Raw genomic sequence first — 22,916 nt, 5'->3', positions numbered from 1 at the left:
CCCCTGTATGTAGCATCATTACTAACCTGTACCCCTGTATATAGTCTCATTACGAACCTGTACCCCTGTATATAGCCTCATTACTAACCGGTGCCCCCTGTATATAGTCTCATTACTAACCTGTACCCCCTGTATGTAGTCTCATTACTAACCTGTACCCCTGTATATAGTCTCATTACTAACCTGTATATAGCCTCATTACTAACCTGTACCCCTGTATGTAGTCTCATTACTAACCTGTACCCCCTGTATATAGTCTCATTACTGACCTGTACCCCTGTATATAGTCTCATTACTAACCTGCACCCCTGTATATAGTCTCATTACTAACCTGTACCCCTGTATATAGTCTCATTACTAACCTGTACCCCTGCAAATTGACTCGGTACCGGTACCCCCTGTATATAGTCTCATTACTAAACTGTACCCCTTGTAAGTCGCTCTGGATAAGAGCGTCTGCTAAATGACTTAAATGTAAATGTAATGTATATAGTCTAATTACTGACCTGTACCCCTGTATATAGCCTCATTACTAACCTGTACCCCCTGTATATAGTCTCATTACTGACCTGTACCCATGTATATAGTCTAATTACTGACCTGTACCCCGTATATAGTCTCATTACTAACCTGTACCCCCTGTATATAGTCTCATTACTAACCTGTACCCCTTGTATATAGTCTCATTACTAACCTGTACCCCTGTATATAGCCTCATTACTAACCTGTACCCCCTGTATGTAGTCTCATTACTAACCTGTACCCCTGTATATAGTCTCATTACTAACCTGTACCCCCTGTATATAGTCTCATTACTAACCTGTACCCCCTGTATATAGTCTCATTAATAACCTGTACCCCTGTATATAGTCTCATTACTAACCTGTACCCCCTGTATATAATCTCATTACTAACCTGTACCCCCTGTATGTAGTCTCATTACTAACCTGTACCCCTGTATATAGTCTCATTACTAACCTGTACCCCCTGTATATAGTCTCATTACTAACCTGTAGCCCCTGTATATAGTCTCATTACTAACCTATACCCCCTGTATATAGTCTCATTACTAACCTGTACCCCCTGTATATAGTCTCATTACTAACCTGTACCCCTGTATATAGTCTCATTACTAACCTGTACCCCTGTGTATAGTCTCATTACTAACCTGTACCCCCTGTATATAGTCTCATTACTAACCTGTACCCCTGTGTATAGTCTCATTACTAACCTGTACCCCTGCACACTGACTCGGTACCGGTACCCCCTGTATATAGTCTCATTACTAACCTGTACCCCTGTATATAGTCTCATTACTAACCTGTACCCCCTGTATATAGTCTCATTACTAACCTGTACCCCTGTATATAGTCTCATTACTAACCTGTACCCCTGCACACTGACTCTGTACCGGTACCCCCTGTATATAGCCTCGCTATTGTCATTTTATTTTTCTCTTACATTTTTTACTTTGGTTAATTCGTAAATATTTTTGTATTGTTGGTCTTGTAAGTAAACATTTCAAAGTAAGGTCTACTACACCTGTTGAATTCGGCTGTGTTTTACTGAGGTAATACTTGTACAGACATATTACCTCTCAAAGCCGTCTAGTTTCTGCAGGGCAGCAGGCAGGGAGGCGATGAGCTCTCTGATGTCCTTGACCTTAGCTGTCAGTCTAACCAGACTAGACAGAGCCTCCACAGCCTCCACAGCCCCCAGGGCCTCCCCTGTCTCCTGGCCCAGCACAGAGAGGCTCAGCCTGGGGAACAGGGCCTTCTTCAGGGCCTTCAGCACCGCTGTCTGAACTGTGGGACAACATGGTGACTGTGATAGTTAAGAACCAAACATGCACTTTCACTTCTTAAGTCAAGCATTAAATGTCAATGAGAGACTAACTAAGTGGAAGTTAGGATTCAGACCCCCCTGACAGACCCCCACTGACAGACCCGACAGACCCCCTGACAGACTGAAAGACCCCCTGAAAGACCCCCCTGAAAGACCCCCTGACAGACCCCCTGAAAGACCCCCCCCCCCCCCCCTGACAGACAGACCTGACAGACCCCCTGACAGACCCGACAGACCCCCGACAGCTGCCAGTCTAACATAAATACGGTAACAATGAGTTTGACACAGCAGACGAGACCACGACCACCTACCGTCTTTAGGCCTGGCGGGGTCCTCTCTGGCTGCAGTCTGCAGGTAACTGTTGACCAGCGGTAGGAATGTCTCCGTCCGGTCTGCCAGTGTCTCCAGGTGCTGCGGCTGCAGGCACCACACCTCGAAGCAGAGCCTGTGAGCAGAGCAGTTCTGCAGCAGAGCTACCCCGAGGGCCTGGGTGGCTGCAGTAAGAGGCCCCTGGAGACAGTGGAGCAGGATGTCAGTGTGGAGGAGTTTAGCGTTGCCTGGCTGGGTCCTCAGGGCCTGCAGGAGGAAGGTCTCCAGAGATGGGCTGGAGCAGGAGAGGAGCAGGGTGGCCAGGCCTTGGAGGTGGGCCTGGGAGAGGAGGAGGATAGGGGAGCCGGATGAAGAGGCGTCGGAGGAGGAGGTGGTCTCAGTGAGGACCTGTAGAGCCGTGCGTCCGTAGACACTGAGCTCTGCTGCTCTGGGGCTCTTCTCTCTGTCCTCCTCTCCCTCCCAGTCACCCTCCCCCAGGGTGATGAGGGTCTCCTTGGGGAGGAGGAGAAGGGAAGAGACCAGCTCCTGGAGGAGAGAGGGTTCCATGTAGGCATGCAAGGCCATGAAGGCTCTCACAGGCCGGGACTCCTTGTCGGTCTCCCTCCTCTCCCCAGTCTCCCCCAGTTCTCTGAGCAGAGCCCTTGATACAGCCTCTAGGTAAGGGGAGAGGAGATGGAGGGAGTTCAGGGGTCGAAGGACGGAGGCAGAGGACTGTAATAGACCCAGGATGCAGTCAGACAGTTGAGCACACAGCCGCTTCAGCCTGACGGGGTTGAGGGAGGTAGGAGGGACAGAGGACAACTCCAGAGACAGGAACCACTGCTCGATACACGGGTGCTTCAGGATGGAACTCAGCACTGACAACACCACCTACACACACACACACACACACACACACACACACAGGTCAGGGAAAAGGATACAGTATATCACCAGAACAAAAAGTCAAGGAGAAATATCCCAAATCCACCAGGGATAAGTTATCGAGCTACAGTAAACAAAGAGGAACAAGGCTACAACTCTATTTGTCACGAAGACTTCCTGACGAAGGCCACGGAGTCTTAGTCCTCCTTTCTTTTTGATATTGGTACGAAGACTCCCTGACGAAGGCCACGGAGTCTTAGTCCTCCTTTCTTTTTGATATTGGTACGAAGACTCCCTGACGAAGGCCACGGAGTCTTAGTCCTCCTTTCTTTTTGATATTGGTACGAAGACTCCCTGACGAAGGCCACGGAGTCTTTGTCCTCCTTTCTTTTTGATATGGTACGAAGACTTCCTGACGAAGGCCACGGAGTCTTAGTCCTCCTTTCTTTTTGATATTGGTACGAAGACTTCCTGACGAAGGCCACGGAGTCTTAGTCCTCCTTTCTTTTTGATATGGTACGAAGACTCCCTGACGAAGGACGCGGAGTCTTTGTCCTCCTTGGTCCTCCGTTGGAATTCTGACTACTATATATCTGGTATACTACCTCGGGTAAAAGGGCTACTGGGACCTACCAGGCTGTGGTCGTCCTCTGCTTCAGAAGACGGGTTGACCTCCAGGAAGAGCTCTGATCCATTCAGGAGGTCCACAGCTTTGGGTTCTGCTGCCTTGGCTGGATCTACTACAGTGGCTGTGTCCTGGTCCATAGCTATAGGCTCCGTCTCCGCCGCCACCTTGGGATCCACAGCCATGGTTTCTGCCGTCTCCGCTGCCTTCTGATCAGCGACCATGGGCTCAGTCTCTCCTTCGACCATGGGCTCAGTCTCTCCTTCGACCATGGGCTCAGTCTCTCCTTCGACCATGGGCTCAGTCTCTCCTTCGACCATGGGCTCTGCCTCCGTTTCCTCAGTTGGTTCCTGTGGGCTCTGAAGCCTCAACACCAGCCCCTGGAGAACTCCCATTAGGACATTGAGCTCCAGCAGCCCTGTGTCTATAGACAACTGTGGAGAGAGAGGAGACAACGTGTTAGGAGAGGTGGAGAGACAGGAGACAACGTGTTAGGAGAGGTGGAGAGACCGGAGACAACGTGTTAGGACAGGTGGAGAGACAGGAGACATCGTGTTAGGAGAGGTGGAGAGACCGGAGACAACGTGTTAGGAGAGGTGGAGAGACCGGAGACAACGTGTTAGGAGAGGTGGAGAGACAGGAGACATCGTGTTAGGAGAGGTGGAGAGACAGGAGACAACGTGTTAGGAGAGGTGGAGAGACCGGAGACAACGTGTTAGGACAGGTGGAGAGACAGGAGACATCGTGTTAGGAGAGGTGGAGAGACCGGAGACAACGTGTTAGGAGAGGTGGAGAGACCGGAGACAACGTGTTAGGACAGGTGGAGAGACAGGAGACAACGTGTTAGGAGAGGTGGAGAGACCGGAGACAACGTGTTAGGAGAGGTGAAGAGACAGGAGACATCGTGTTAGGAGAGGTGGAGAGACAGGAGCCATCGTGTTAGGAGAGGTGGAGAGACAGGAGACAACGTGTTAGGAGAGGTGGAGAGACAGGAGACAACGTGTTAGGAGAGGTGGAGAGACAGGAGACAACGTGTTAGGAGAGGTGGAGAGACAGGAGACATCGTGTTAGGAGAGGTGGAGAGACAGGAGACATCGTGTTAGGAGAGGTGGAGAGACAGGAGACAACGTGTTAGGAGAGGTGGAGAGACAGGAGACAGGAGACATCGTGTTAGGAGAGGTGGAGAGACAGGAGACATCGTGTTAGGAGAGGTGGAGAGACAGGAGACATCGTGTTAGGAGAGGTGGAGAGACAGGAGACATCGTGTTAGGAGAGGAGACATCGTGTTAGGAGAGAGAGGAGACAGGAGACAACGTGTTAGGAGATAGTCATGGTAGATGCGGCTCGATAAAGCAGCGCTCATACAGGTTAGGTGAGTGTTTCTCCGTACCATGCTGAAGTTGTCCACAGTGGTTCTGATGTACAGTAGGATCTGCCTGGCTGCAACGGGATACTCTGCCATCTCCATAGTGACCAGACTCTTCTCCAGTCTCCGTCGAAAGGAGTCTTCTAGCAGGGCAGAGGCCCCCTGGGTGTAGGCCGTCTTCAGTAGACCAGTGAAGGTCACAGGACTAGGAGAGACATGGAAAGGGCTTTCACAGGACTGGAACTATCGGACAGAGGGAGACGATCGAACAGGAGGTTGGTTGTGGACACATAATAATATCGTCGTTGTAATTAGCACCATTAAATAATAACAACACTTTACCGATAACCTTATTATGAACATGATAAATAACAGTTATATCTGTATGATCGAGATGAGAGGGAAGTGTTCTGACCAGAGGTTCCCGGGCCTGTTGGGGCAGCCATGTTGTGTAGTAGTGATGTAGGTGAACGATGGAGTGATGGGGGGGCCCAGGATCTTCAGAGGAGTTCAGCTCTTTGTCGTACTGTAGAAGAGCCAGGCTGAGGGGCAGAGGGTCTCTCTGGCAGTGGAGCACGTCACACAGGACTGTTGCCATGTAGTCGTATATTACACCTCAAATACACAACACAACATTACATACCCTCCCCTAGGGTCAAATACACAACATTATACACCCTCCCCTAGGGTCAAATACACAACATTACATACCCTCCCCTAGGGTCAAATACACAACATTACATACCCTCCCCTAGGGTCAAATACACAACATTACACACCCTCCCCTAGGGTCAAATACACAACATTATACACCCTCCCCTAGGGTCAAATACACAACATTACATACCCTCCCCTAGGGTCAAATACACAACATTACACACCCTCCCCTAGGGTCAAATACACAACATTATACACCCTCCCCTAGGGTCAAATACACAACATTACACACCCTCCCCTAGGGTCAAATACACAACATTATACACCCTCCCCTAGGGTCAAATACACAACATTACATACCCTCCCCTAGGGTCAAATACACAACAAAACATACCCTCCCCTAGGGTCAAATACACAACATTACTTACCCTCCCCTAGGGTCAAATACACAACATTATACACCCTCCCCTAGGGTCAAATACACAACATTATACACCCTCCCCTAGGGTCAAATACACAACATTATACACCCTCCCCTAGGGTCAAATACACAACATTATACACCCTCCCCTAGGGTCAAATACACAACATTATACACCCTCCCCTAGGGTCAAATACACAACATTACATACCCTCCCCTAGGGTCAAATACACAACATTATACACCCTCCCCTAGGGTCAAATACACAACATTACATACCCTCCCCTAGGGTCAAATACACAACATTATACACCCTCCCCTAGGGTCAAATACAAAACATTATACACCCTCCCCTAGGGTCAAATACACAACATTACACACCCTCCCCTAGGGTCAAATACACAACAAAACATTATACACCCTCCCCTAGGGTCAAATACACAACATTACATACCCTCCCCTAGGGTCAAATACACAACATTATACACCCTCCCCTAGGGTCAAATACACAACATTATACACCCTCCCCTAGGGTCAAATACACAACATTACACACCCTCCCCTAGGGTCAAATACACAACAAAACATTATACACCCTCCCCTAGGGTCAAATACACAACATTACATACCCTCCCTAGGGTCAAATACACAACATTATACACCCTCCCCTAGGGTCAAATACAAAACATTATACACCCTCCCTAGGGTCAAATACACAACATTATACACCCTCCCCTAGGGTCAAATACACAACATTACACACCCTCCCCTAGGGTCAAATACACAACATTACATACCCTCCCCTAGGGTCAAATACACAACATTACACACCCTCCCCTAGGGTCAAATACACAACATTACACACCCTCCCCTAGGGTCAAATACACAACATTACATACCCTCCCCTAGGGTCAAATACACAACATTATACACCCTCCCCTAGGGTCAAATACACAACAAAACATTATACACCCTCCCCTAGGGTCAAATACACAACATTACATACCCTCCCCTAGGGTCAAATACACAACATTATACACCCTCCCCTAGGGTCAAATACACAACATTATACACCCTCCCCTAGGGTCAAATACACAACATTACACACCCTCCCCTAGGGTCAAATACACAACAAAACATTATACACCCTCCCCTAGGGTCAAATACACAACATTACATACCCTCCCCTAGGGTCAAATACACAACATTATACACCCTCCCCTAGGGTCAAATACAAAACATTATACACCCTCCCCTAGGGTCAAATACACAACATTATACACCCTCCCCTAGGGTCAAATACACAACATTACACACCCTCCCCTAGGGTCAAATACACAACATTACATACCCTCCCCTAGGGTCAAATACACAACATTACACACCCTCCCCTAGGGTCAAATACACAACATTACACACCCTCCCCTAGGGTCAAATACACAACATTATACACCCTCCCCTAGGGTCAAATACACAACATTACATACCCTCCCCTAGGGTCAAATACACAACATTACACACCCTCCCCTAGGGTCAAATACACAACATTATACACCCTCCCTAGGGTCAAATACACAACATTACATACCCTCCCCTAGGGTCAAATACACAACATTACATACCCTCCCTAGGGTCAAATACACAACATTACATACCCTCCCCTAGGGTCAAATACACAACATTACACACCCTCCCTAGGGTCAAATACACAACATTACATACCCTCCCTAGGGTCAAATACACAACATTACATACCCTCCCCTAGGGTCAAATACACAACATTACATACCCTCCCTAGGGTCAAATACACAACATTACATACCCTCCCCTAGGGTCAAATACAAAACATTACATACCCTCCCCTAGGGTCAAATACACAACATTACACACCCTCCCCTAGGGTCAAATACACAACATTACATACCCTCCCCTAGGGTCAAATACACAACATTACATACCCTCCCCTAGGGTCAAATACACAACATTACATACCCTCCCCTAGGGTCAAATACACAACATTATACACCCTCCCCTAGGGTCAAATACACAACATTACATACCCTCCCCTAGGGTCAAATACACAACATTATACACCCTCCCCTAGGGTCAAATACACAACATTATACACCCTCCCCTAGGGTCAAATACACAACATTATACACCCTCCCCTAGGGTCAAATACACAACATTATACACCCTCCCCTAGGGTCAAATACACAACAAAACATTACATACCCTCCCTAGGGTCAAATACACAACATTATACACCCTCCCCTAGGGTCAAATACACAACATTATACACCCTCCCCTAGGGTCAAATACACAACATTACATACCCTCCCCTAGGGTCAAATACAAAACATTATACACCCTCCCCTAGGGTCAAATACACAACATTATACACCCTCCCCTAGGGTCAAATACACAACATTACACACCCTCCCCTAGGGTCAAATACACAACATTACATACCCTCCCCTAGGGTCAAATACACAACATTACACACCCTCCCCTAGGGTCAAATACACAACATTACACACCCTCCCCTAGGGTCAAATACACAACATTACATACCCTCCCCTAGGGTCAAATACACAACATTATACACCCTCCCCTAGGGTCAAATACACAACAAAACATTATACACCCTCCCCTAGGGTCAAATACACAACATTACATACCCTCCCCTAGGGTCAAATACACAACATTATACACCCTCCCCTAGGGTCAAATACACAACATTATACACCCTCCCCTAGGGTCAAATACACAACATTACATACCCTCCCCTAGGGTCAAATACACAACATTATACACCCTCCCCTAGGGTCAAATACAAAACATTATACACCCTCCCCTAGGGTCAAATACACAACATTATACACCCTCCCCTAGGGTCAAATACAAAACATTACATACCCTCCCCTAGGGTCAAATACACAACATTACACACCCTCCCCTAGGGTCAAATACACAACATTACATACCCTCCCCTAGGGTCAAATACACAACATTACATACCCTCCCCTAGGGTCAAATACACAACATTACATACCCTCCCCTAGGGTCAAATACACAACATTATACACCCTCCCCTAGGGTCAAATACACAACATTACATACCCTCCCCTAGGGTCAAATACACAACATTATACACCCTCCCCTAGGGTCAAATACACAACATTATACACCCTCCCCTAGGGTCAAATACACAACATTATACACCCTCCCCTAGGGTCAAATACACAACATTATACACCCTCCCCTAGGGTCAAATACACAACAAAACATTACATACCCTCCCCTAGGGTCAAATACACAACATTATACACCCTCCCCTAGGGTCAAATACACAACATTATACACCCTCCCCTAGGGTCAAATACACAACATTACACACCCTCCCCTAGGGTCAAATACAAAACATTATACACCCTCCCCTAGGGTCAAATACACAACATTATACACCCTCCCCTAGGGTCAAATACACAACATTACACACCCTCCCCTAGGGTCAAATACACAACATTACATACCCTCCCCTAGGGTCAAATACACAACATTACACACCCTCCCCTAGGGTCAAATACACAACATTACACACCCTCCCCTAGGGTCAAATACACAACATTACATACCCTCCCCTAGGGTCAAATACACAACATTATACACCCTCCCCTAGGGTCAAATACACAACAAAACATTATACACCCTCCCCTAGGGTCAAATACACAACATTACATACCCTCCCCTAGGGTCAAATACACAACATTATACACCCTCCCCTAGGGTCAAATACACAACATTATACACCCTCCCCTAGGGTCAAATACACAACATTACATACCCTCCCCTAGGGTCAAATACACAACATTATACACCCTCCCCTAGGGTCAAATACAAAACATTATACACCCTCCCCTAGGGTCAAATACACAACATTATACACCCTCCCCTAGGGTCAAATACACAACATTACACACCCTCCCCTAGGGTCAAATACACAACATTACATACCCTCCCCTAGGGTCAAATACACAACATTACACACCCTCCCCTAGGGTCAAATACACAACATTACACACCCTCCCCTAGGGTCAAATACACAACATTATACACCCTCCCCTAGGGTCAAATACACAACATTACATACCCTCCCCTAGGGTCAAATACACAACATTACACACCCTCCCCTAGGGTCAAATACACAACATTATACACCCTCCCCTAGGGTCAAATACACAACATTACATACCCTCCCCTAGGGTCAAATACACAACATTACATACCCTCCCCTAGGGTCAAATACACAACATTACATACCCTCCCCTAGGGTCAAATACACAACATTACATACCCTCCCCTAGGGTCAAATACACAACATTACATACCCTCCCCTAGGGTCAAATACACAACATTACATACCCTCCCCTAGGGTCAAATACACAACATTACATACCCTCCCCTAGGGTCAAATACACAACATTACATACCCTCCCCTAGGGTCAAATACAAAACATTACATACCCTCCCCTAGGGTCAAATACACAACATTACACACCCTCCCCTAGGGTCAAATACACAACATTACATACCCTCCCCTAGGGTCAAATACACAACATTACATACCCTCCCTAGGGTCAAATACACAACATTACATACCCTCCCCTAGGGTCAAATACACAACATTATACACCTCCCTAGGGTCAAATACACAACATTACATACCCTCCCCTAGGGTCAAATACACAACATTATACACCCTCCCCTAGGGTCAAATACACAACATTATACACCCTCCCCTAGGGTCAAATACACAACATATACACACCTCCCCTAGGGTCAAATACACAACATTATACACCCTCCCTAGGGTCAAATACACAACAAAACATTACATACCCTCCCCTAGGGTCAAATACACAACATTATACACCCTCCCCTAGGGTCAAATACACAACATTATACACCCTCCCCTAGGGTCAAATACACAACATTATACACCCTCCCCTAGGGTCAAATACACAACAAAACATTATACACCCTCCCCTAGGGTCAAATACAAAACATTATACACCCTCCCCTAGGGTCAAATACACAACAAAACATTATACACCCTCCCCTAGGGTCAAATACACAACAAAACATTATACACCCTCCCCTAGGGTCAAATACAAAACATTATACACCCTCCCCTAGGGTCAAATACACAACAAAACATTACACACCCTCCCCTAGGGTCAAATACACAACAAAACATTACACACCCTCCCCTAGGGTCAAATACACAACATTACATACCCTCCCCTAGGGTCAAATACACAACAAAACATTACACACCCTCCCCTAGGGTCAAATACACAACAAAACATTACACACCCTCCCCTAGGGTCAAATACACAACATTATACACCCTCCCCTAGGGTCAAATACACAACAAAACATTACACACCCTCCCCTAGGGTCAAATACACAACATTACATACCCTCCCCTAGGGTCAAATACACAACATTACATACCCTCCCCTAGGGTCAAATACACAACATTATACACCCTCCCCTAGGGTCAAATACACAACATTACATACCCTCCCCTAGGGTCAAATACACAACATTATACACCCTCCCCTAGGGTCAAATACACAACATTACATACCCTCCCCTAGGGTCAAATACACAACAAAACATTACACACCCTCCCCTAGGGTCAAATACACAACATTATACACCCTCCCCTAGGGTCAAATACACAACATTACACACCCTCCCCTAGGGTCAAATACACAACAAAACATTACACACCCTCCCCTAGGGTCAAATACACAACAAAACATTACACACCCTCCCCTAGGGTCAAATACAAAACATTATACACCCTCCCCTAGGGTCAAATACACAACAAAACATTACACACCCTCCCCTAGGGTCAAATACACAACAAAACATTACACACCCTCCCCTAGGGTCAAATACACAACAAAACATTACATACCCTCCCCTAGGGTCAAATACACAACATTATACACCCTCCCCTAGGGTCAAATACACAACATTATACACCCTCCCCTAGGGTCAAATACAAAACATTATACACCCTCCCCTAGGGTCAAATACAAAACATTACATACCCTCCCCTAGGGTCAAATACACAACAAAACATTACACACCCTCCCCTAGGGTCAAATACACAACATTATACACCCTCCCCTAGGGTCAAATACACAACATTACACACCCTCCCCTAGGGTCAAATACACAACATTACACACCCTCCCCTAGGGTCAAATACACAACATTACACACCCTCCCCTAGGGTCAAATACAAAACATTATACACCCTCCCCTAGGGTCAAATACACAACAAAACATTATACACCCTCCCCTAGGGTCAAATACACAACAAAACATTATACACCCTCCCCTAGGGTCAAATACAAAACATTACATACCCTCCCCTAGGGTCAAATACACAACATTACATACCCTCCCCTAGGGTCAAATACACAACATTACATACCCTCCCCTAGGGTCAAATACACAACATTACATACCCTCCCCTAGGGTCAAATACACAACATTACATACCCTCCCCTAGGGTCAAATACAAAACATTACATACCCTCCCCTAGGGTCAAATACACAACATTACACACCCTCCCCTAGGGTCAAATACACAACATTACATACCCTCCCCTAGGGTCAAATACACAACATTACATACCCTCCCCTAGGGTCAAATACACAACATTACATACCCTCCCCTAGGGTCAAATACACAACATTATACACCCTCCCCTAGGGTCAAATACACAACATTACATACCCTCCCCTAGGGTCAAATACACAACATTATACACCCTCCCCTAGGGTCAAATACACAACATTATACACCCTCCCCTAGGGTCAAATACACAACATTATACACCCTCCCCTAGGGTCAAATACACAACATTATACACCCTCCCCTAGGGTCAAATACACAACAAAACATTACATACCCTCCCCTAGGGTCAAATACACAACATTATACACCCTCCCCTAGGGTCAAATACACAACATTATACACCCTCCCCTAGGGTCAAATACACAACATTATACACCCTCCCCTAGGGTCAAATACACAACAAAACATTATACACCCTCCCCTAGGGTCAAATACAAAACATTATACACCCTCCCCTAGGGTCAAATACACAACAAAACATTATACACCCTCCCCTAGGGTCAAATACACAACAAAACATTACACACCCTCCCCTAGGGTCAAATACAAAACATTATACACCCTCCCCTAGGGTCAAATACACAACAAAACATTACACACCCTCCCCTAGGGTCAAATACACAACAAAACATTATACACCCTCCCCTAGGGTCAAATACACAACATTACATACCCTCCCCTAGGGTCAAATACACAACAAAACATTACACACCCTCCCCTAGGGTCAAATACACAACAAAACATTACACACCCTCCCCTAGGGTCAAATACACAACATTATACACCCTCCCCTAGGGTCAAATACACAACAAAACATTACACACCCTCCCCTAGGGTCAAATACACAACATTACATACCCTCCCCTAGGGTCAAATACACAACACAACCTCCCCTAGGGTCAAATACACAACATTATACACCCTCCCCTAGGGTCAAATACAAAACATTACATACCCTCCCCTAGGGTCAAATACACAACATTATACACCCTCCCCTAGGGTCAAATACACAACATTACATACCCTCCCCTAGGGTCAAATACACAACAAAACATTACACACCCTCCCCTAGGGTCAAATACACAACATTATACACCCTCCCCTAGGGTCAAATACACAACATTACACACCCTCCCCTAGGGTCAAATACACAACAAAACATTACACACCCTCCCCTAGGGTCAAATACACAACAAAACATTACACACCCTCCCCTAGGGTCAAATACAAAACATTATACACCCTCCCCTAGGTCAAATACACAACAAAACATTACACCCTCCCCTAGGGTCAAATACACAACAAAACATTACACACCCTCCCCTAGGGTCAAATACACAACAAAACATTACATACCCTCCCCTAGGGTCAAATACACAACAAAACATTACATACCCTCCCCTAGGGTCAAATACACAACATTATACACCCTCCCCTAGGGTCAAATACACAACATTATACACCCTCCCCTAGGGTCAAATACAAAACATTATACACCCTCCCCTAGGGTCAAATACAAAACATTACATACCCTCCCCTAGGGTCAAATACACAACAAAACATTACACACCCTCCCCTAGGGTCAAATACACAACATTATACACCCTCCCCTAGGGTCAAATACACAACATTACACACCCTCCCCTAGGGTCAAATACACAACATTACACACCCTCCCCTAGGGTCAAATACACAACATTACACACCCTCCCCTAGGGTCAAATACAAAACATTATACACCCTCCCCTAGGGTCAAATACACAACAAAACATTATACACCCTCCCCTAGGGTCAAATACACAACAAAACATTATACACCCTCCCCTAGGGTCAAATACACAACATTACACACCCTCCCCTAGGGTCAAATACAAAACATTATACACCCTCCCCTAGGGTCAAATACACAACATTACATACCCTCCCCTAGGGTCAAATACAAAACATTACATACCCTCCCCTAGGGTCAAATACAAAACATTATACACCCTCCCCTAGGGTCAAATACAAAACATTATACACCCTCCCCTAGGATCAAATACAAAACATTATACACCCTCCCCTAGGGTCAAATACACAACATTATACACCCTCCCCTAGGGTCAAATACACAACATTACATACCCTCCCCTAGGGTCAAATACACAACATTACATACCCTCCCCTAGGGTCAAATACACAACAAAACATTACACACCCTCCCCTAGGGTCAAATACAAAACATTATACACCCTCCCCTAGGGTCAAATAGACAACATTACATACCCTCCCCTAGGGTCAAATACAAAACATTATACACCCTCCCCTAGGGTCAAATACACAACATTATACACCCTCCCCTAGGGTCAAATACACAACAAAACATTATACACCCTCCCCTAGGGTCAAATACACAACATTACATACCCTCCCCTAGGGTCAAATACAAAACATTACATACCCTCCCCTAGGGTCAAATACAAAACATTATACACCCTCCCCTAGGGTCAAATACACAACATTACATACCCTCCCCTAGGGTCAAATACAAAACATTACATACCCTCCCCTAGGGTCAAATACACAACATTACATACCCTCCCCTAGGGTCAAATACAAAACATTACATACCCTCCCCTAGGGTCAAATACACAACATTACATACCCTCCCCTAGGGTCAAATACACAACAAAACATTACACACCCTCCCCTAGGGTCAAATACACAACAAAACATTACACACCCTCCCCTAGGGTCAAATACAAAACATTACATACCCTCCCCTAGGGTCAAATACACAACAAAACATTACACACCCTCCCCTAGGGTCAAATACAAAACATTACATACCCTCCCCAAGGGTCAAATACACAACAAAACATTACACACCCTCCCCTAGGGTCAAATACAAAACATTATACACCCTCCCCTAGGGTCAAATACACAACATTATACACCCTCCCCTAGGGTCAAATACACAACAAAACATTACACACCCTCCCCTAGGGTCAAATACAAAACATTATACACCCTCCCCTAGGGTCAAATACACAACAAAACATTACACACCCTCCCCTAGGGTCAAATACAAAACATTATACACCCTCCCCTAGGGTCAAATACACAACATTATACACCCTCCCCTAGGGTCAAATACACAACATTACATACCCTCCCCTAGGGTCAAATACAAAACATTATACACCCTCCCCTAGGGTCAAATACAAAACATTATACACCCTCCCCTAGGGTCAAATACAAAACATTATACACCCTCCCCTAGGGTCAAATACACAACATTATACACCCTCCCCTAGGGTCAAATACACAACATTACATACCCTCCCCTAGAGTCAAATACACAACAAAACATACCCTCCCCTAGGGTCAAATACACAACATTACATACCCTCCCCTAGGGTCAAATACACAACATTACATACCCTCCCCTAGGGTCAAATACACAACATTACATACCCTCCCCTAGGGTCAAATACAAAACATTATACACCCTCCCCTAGGGTCAAATACAAAACATTATACACCCTCCCCTAGGGTCAAATACAAAACATTACATACCCTCCCCTAGGGTCAAATACACAACATTATACACCCTCCCCTAGGGTCAAATACACAACATTACATACCCTCCCCTAGGGTCAAATACACAACATTACATACCCTCCCCTAGGGTCAAATACAAAACATTATACACCCTCCCCTAGGGTCAAATACACAACATTACATACCCTCCCCTAGGGTCAAATACACAACATTATATTATACACATCTATGAATACACAACATTATACACCCTCCCCTAGGGTCAAATACACAACATTACATACCCTCCCCTAGGGTCAAATACAAAACATTATACACCCTCCCCTAGGGTCAAATACACAACATTACATACCCTCCCCTAGGGTCAAATACAAAACATTACATACCCTCCCCTAGGGTCAAATACACAACATTACATACCCTCCCTAGGGTCAAATACAAAACATTACATACCCTCCCCTAGGGTCAAATACACAACATTACATACCCTCCCCTAGGGTCAAATACAAAACATTACATACCCTCCCCTAGGGTCAAATACACAACATTACATACCCTCCCCTAGGGTCAAATACACAACATTACACACCCTCCCCTAGGGTCAAATACACAACATTACACACCCTCCCCTAGGGTCAAATACAAAACATTATACACCCTCCCCTAGGGTCAAATACAAAACATTATACACCCTCCCCTAGGGTCAAATACACAACATTACATACCCTCCCCTAGGGTCAAATACAAAACATTATACACCCTCCCCTAGGGTCAAATACACAACATTACATTATACACATCTATGAATACACACAAACAAGGCTTTGAGTGTTTGAACGAGCCACAGACAGTCCGCCAGCCAGACAGTCCGCCAGCCAGACAGTCTGCCAGCCAGAAAGCCCACCAGAAAGCCCGCCAGACAGACAGCCCGCCAGCCAGACAGCCCGCCAGCCAGACTTTTAGTAGTTTACCTTTCTCCGTTCTGTAGGTAGCAGGTAGTTTGTTCCTGGCCTCCAGGACAGCAGGTACCACGGCACTGAAAGGGAAGGTCTGGAGGATGAGGTCATCACTAAGCGCCGGGCCCAGCTCCTCCGTCTCCCCCTCGCTGCCCTCCATGATCACATCAACCATGTCCAGAACGTCTAGAGATACAAGCAGCACAATGTTTCCCACCAGGCCAAGGCTTTGTCTTCACTAGCTATGTTTCCATTAACTTATACAGTGATTTTTTTTGGGGGTCGACATTTTAGGAAGTTCACATAGAAAATACATACGATAATAATTGCCTGCTATGGTGCGTTTCGAATTAACTGTCGTGTCAATTATTTTCTTTCTTTCTTTTTTTAAAACCTAGGTGTTGAATAAAATGTTTCCATGATCCATTTAGGCAAAATGAGCATGAATAAATTGGCGCCAGGTTGTATGTCCCACCCATCTGTTTCATGTCTCAGGTAGCGTGCGAAAGCCGGCATGGATAGAGCACGCACGCACACACACTCGGTGGCCAGTATATTAGGTACACCACCCTGTCACCAAAATGGTTCGCTCCTACAGACAGTGAGTCACGTGGTCGTGGCTTCCTATATAAAGCAGGCAGACAGGCATCAAGACATTCAGTTACTGTTCCATTGAACGTTGAAACGGGCTAAATGAGTGACCTAAGCGAATTTGAGCGTGGCATTGTCGGTGCCAGGTTCCAGTAGCTCAGAAACGGCCTCCTGGGCTTTTCACACACACAACAACGTCTAGGGTTTACAGAGAACGGTGGGATAAACAAACAAACATCCAGTCAGCGGCAGTCCTGTGGGTGGAAACCAACTCGTTGATGAGAGGTCGAAGGAGAATGGAAAGAACCGTGGAAGATAACAGGCATGAAATGGAGATGTACTGTAGTATGTATGTAGTAATCACCAACATGAAAAACTATTTGCCCCTTGACGATTTTCTAAATGTTTTGATATTTTTGATACTGAATGTTAGACAAATGGAACCTGAGTTAACGAATAAGAAACATGTATACTTCATTTAATTGATAAAGTTACAGAGCATTCAGAAAGTATTCAGACCCCTGACTTTCACACATTTTGTTCTCGCCTTATTCTGAAATTAATTCAAATAGGTTTTTCCCCCCTCATCAATCTACACACAAGAACCCCATAATGACATCACAATACCCTAAAATGACATCACAATACCCTAAAATGACATCACAATACACCATAATGACATCACAATACCCCATAATGACATCACAATGCCCCGTAATGACATCACAATGCCCCGTAATGACATCACAATACCCCGTAATGACATCACAATGCCCCGTAATGACATCACAATGCCCCGTAATGACATCACAATGCCCCATAATGACATCACAATAAAAAATATAAAAAAATATGGAAATATGACATTTACGTAAGTATTCAGACCCTTTACTCAGTACTTTGTTGAAGCACCTTTGGCAGCGATTACAGCCTCAAGTCTTCTTGGGTTTGACGCTATAAGCTTGGCACACCTGTATTTGGGGAGTTTCTCCCATTCTTCTCTGCAGATCCTCTCAAGATCTGTCAGGTTGGATGGGGAGCGTTGCTGTGCAGCAATTTTCAGGTCTATCCAGAGATGTTCGATCAGGTTCAAGTCCGGGCTCTGGCTGGGCCAATCAAGGACGTGTCCCGAAGCCACTCCTGTGTTGTCTTGGCTGTGTGCTTAGGGTCGTTGTCCTGTTAGAAGGTGAACCTTCACCCCAGTCTGAGGTCCTGAGCGCTCTGGAGCAGGTTTTCATCAAGGATCTCTCTGCACTTTGCTCCGTTCATCTTTCCCTCGATCCTGACTAGTCTCCCAGTCCCTGTCACTGAAACACAGCATGCTGCCACCACCATACTTCACCATAGGGATGGGGCCAGGTTTCCACCAGACGTGACGCTTGGCATTGAGGCCAAAGACTTCAATCTTGGATTCATCAGACCAGAGAATCTTGTTTCTCATGGTCAGAGTCCTTTAGGTGCCTGATGAGTGGTTTCCATCTGGCCACTCTACCATAAAGACCTGATTGTGGTGCTGCAGAGATGGGAGAACCTTCCAGAAGGACAACCAACTCCACAGATTAACTCTGGAGATCTATCAGAGTGACCATCGGGTTCTTGGTCACCAAGATCTTTCTCCACCAATTGCTCAGTTTGGCCGGGCGGCCAGCTCTAGGAAGAGTCTTGATGGTTCCAAACTTCCATTTAAGAATGATGGAGGCCACTGTGTTCTTGGGGACCTTCAATGCTGCAGAAATATTTTGGTGCCCTTCCCCAGATCTGTGCCTCGACACAATTCCTTCAACCTCATGGCTTGACATTCACTGTCAACTGTGGGACCTTAAATAGACAGGTGTGTGCCTTTCCAAATCATGTCCAATCAATTTAATCAAATTGTAGAAACATCTCAAGGATGATCAATGGACACAGGATAAACTTGAGCTCAAATTCGAGTCTCATAGCAAAGGGTCTGAATACTTATGTAAATCAGGCATTTCTGTTTCTCAATTGGGTTTAGGTCTGGACTTTGACTAGGCCATTCCAAAACTTCAAATTTGTTGCTTTTTAACCATTTTCATATAGACTTGATTGTGTGTTTTTGGATTATTGTCTTGCTGCGTGACTCAGCTACACTTCAGCTCACAGAGACCTGACACGACCTGATTCCATTCTCAAGGCAATGACTCAGAATTCAGCTCACAGACCGACGGCCTGACATTCTCCTGTAGGATACTTCGGGATTCCATGGTTGCTATGGTATCAAGGCAATGACTCAGCTACACTTCAGCTCACACACCGACGGCCTGACATTCTCCTGTAGAATTCACCGATACTGATCAGGATTCCATGGTTGCTATGGTATCAAGGCAATGACTCAGCTACACTTCAGCTCACAGACCGACGGCCTGACACATTCTCCGGGATTAGAATTCACCGATACTGATCAGGATTCCATGGTTGCTATGGTATCAAGGCAATGACTCCGCTACACTTCAGCTCACAGACCGACGGCCTGACATTCTCCTGTAGAATTCACCGATACTGATCGGGATTCCATGGTTGCTATGGTATCAAGGCAATGACTCAGCTACACTTCAGCTCACAGACCGACGGCCTGACATTCTCCTGTAGAATTCACCGATACTGATCGGGATTCCATGGTTGCTATGGTATCAAGGCAAGTCGTCCAGGTCCTGAGGCAGCAAAGCATCCCCCAGACCATCACACAACCACCAGCATGTTTGACCTTTGGAATAAGGTTCTTACTGTGGAATGCAGTGTTTGGTTCTGGCCAGACATAAAATGGGACACATGTCATCCAAAACAAGCACCAGGATCATCATCAATACTCTTGGGAGAATGTTCTATGGACAGATGAGTCAAAATAGCCAAAAGGTGGTACAACCAGTCATTGAGTGTAAGGGGGCAATTCCTTTTTCACACAGGGGAATTGGGTGTTGCATAACTTTGTTAAATAAATATATAAATATTATTATTTTCTTCTTATTTGTAAACTCAGGTTCCCTTAATCTAATATTAGGTGTTGGTTGAAGATCTGATAATATTTAGTATCAACAATATACAATAACCTTTTCACAGTACTGTCTGTGTGACATGGGGATGATGTAGGAGTCACCAACTGTCTATGTGACATGGGGATGATGTAGGAGTCACCAACTGTCTATGTGACATGGGGATGATGTAGGAGTCACCAACCGTCTATGTGACATGGGGATGATGTAGGAGTCACCAACTGTCTGTGTGACATGGGGATGATGTAGGAGTCACCAACTGTCTATGTGACATGGGGATGATGTAGGAGTCACCAACTGTCTATGTGACATGGGGATGATGTAGGAGTCACCAACTGTCTATGTGACATGGGGATGATGTAGGAGTCACCAACTGTCTATGTGACATGGGGATGATGTAGGAGTCACCAACTGTCTATGTGACATGGGGATGATGTAGGAGTCACCAACTGTCTATGTGACATGGGGATGATGTAGGAGTCACCAACTGTCTATGTGACATGGGGATGAGGTAGGAGTCACCAACTGTCTATGTGACATGGGGATGATGTAGGAGTCACCAACTGTCTATGTGACATGGGGATGAGGTAGGAGTCACCAACCGTCTATGTGACGTGGGGATGATGTAGGAGTCACCAACCGTCTGTGTGTGAGATGGGGATGATGTAGGAGTCACCAACTGTCTATGTGACATGGGGATGATGTAGGAGTCACCAACCGTCTATGTGACATGGGGATGATGTAGGAGTCACCAACCGTCTATGTGTGACATGGGGATGATGTAGGAGTCACCAACCGTCTATGTGTGACATGGGGATGATGTAGGAGTCACCAACTGTCTATGTGACATGGGGATGATGTAGGAGTCACCAACTGTCTATGTGACATGGGGATGATGTAGGAGTCACCAACCGTCTATGTGACATGGGGATGATGTAGGAGTCACCAACTGTCTATGTGACATGGGGATGAGGTAGGAGTCACCAACCGTCTATGTGACATGGGGATGATGTAGGAGTCACCAACCGTCTGTGTGTGAGATGGGGATGATGTAGGAGTCACCAACTGTCTATGTGACATGGGGATGATGTAGGAGTCACCAACTGTCTATGTGACATGGGGATGATGTAGGAGTCACCAACTGTCTATGTGACATGGGGATGATGTAGGAGTCACCAACTGTCTATGTGACATGGGGATGATGTAGGAGTCACCAACCGTCTATGTGACATGGGGATGATGTAGGAGTCACCAACTGTCTGTGTGACATGGGGATGATGTAGGAGTCACCAACTGTCTATGTGACATGGGGATGATGTAGGAGTCACCAACTGTCTATGTGACATGGGGATGATGTAGGAGTCACCAACTGTCTATGTGACATGGGGATGATGTAGGAGTCACCAACTGTCTATGTGACATGGGGATGATGTAGGAGTCACCAACTGTCTATGTGACATGGGGATGATGTAGGAGTCACCAACTGTCTATGTGACATGGGGATGATGTAGGAGTCACCAACTGTCTATGTGACATGGGGATGAGGTAGGAGTCACCAACTGTCTATGTGACATGGGGATGATGTAGGAGTCACCAACTGTCTATGTGACATGGGGATGATGTAGGAGTCACCAACTGTCTATGTGACATGGGGATGAGGTAGGAGTCACCAACCGTCTATGTGACATGGGGATGATGTAGGAGTCACCAACCGTCTGTGTGTGAGATGGGGATGATGTAGGAGTCACCAACTGTCTATGTGACATGGGGATGATGTAGGAGTCACCAACTGTCTATGTGACATGGGGATGATGTAGGAGTCACCAACCGTCTATGTGACATGGGGATGATGTAGGAGTCACCAACCGTCTATGTGACATGGGGATGATGTAGGAGTCACCAACCGTCTATGTGACATGGGGATGATGTAGGAGGCACCAACCGTCTATGTGTGAGATGGGGATGAGGTAGAGTCACCAACCG

The 22,916-nt window shown here is 45.9% G+C and overlaps 1 protein-coding gene across 3 annotated transcripts in view; it reads right to left on the bottom strand.

Annotated features, from left to right (window-relative positions):
* urb1 (URB1 ribosome biogenesis homolog) overlaps positions 1 to 22,916 on the bottom strand; it is an 85,717-nt gene that overhangs the window by 38,898 nt on the left and 23,903 nt on the right. For all 3 annotated transcript variants that reach the window (XM_065000595.1, XM_065000593.1, XM_065000594.1), the window contains 6 exons: positions 17,347 to 17,517; positions 5,446 to 5,645; positions 5,055 to 5,273; positions 3,673 to 4,098; positions 2,157 to 3,045; positions 1,595 to 1,805 (listed from right to left, as the gene is read on the bottom strand). In XM_065000595.1, the coding sequence (XP_064856667.1) occupies positions 1,595 to 1,805; positions 2,157 to 3,045; positions 3,673 to 4,098; positions 5,055 to 5,273; positions 5,446 to 5,645; positions 17,347 to 17,517 (2,116 nt within the window). The remainder of the gene's footprint in view (positions 1 to 1,594; positions 1,806 to 2,156; positions 3,046 to 3,672; positions 4,099 to 5,054; positions 5,274 to 5,445; positions 5,646 to 17,346; positions 17,518 to 22,916) is intronic.

Source organism: Oncorhynchus nerka, linkage group LG14 (genome assembly GCF_034236695.1).
Source record: "Oncorhynchus nerka isolate Pitt River linkage group LG14, Oner_Uvic_2.0, whole genome shotgun sequence".
NCBI lineage: Eukaryota > Metazoa > Chordata > Actinopteri > Salmoniformes > Salmonidae > Oncorhynchus > Oncorhynchus nerka.
Note: the sequence above shows the minus strand (reverse complement) of the source record. Positions and strands in the feature narration are given on the sequence as shown.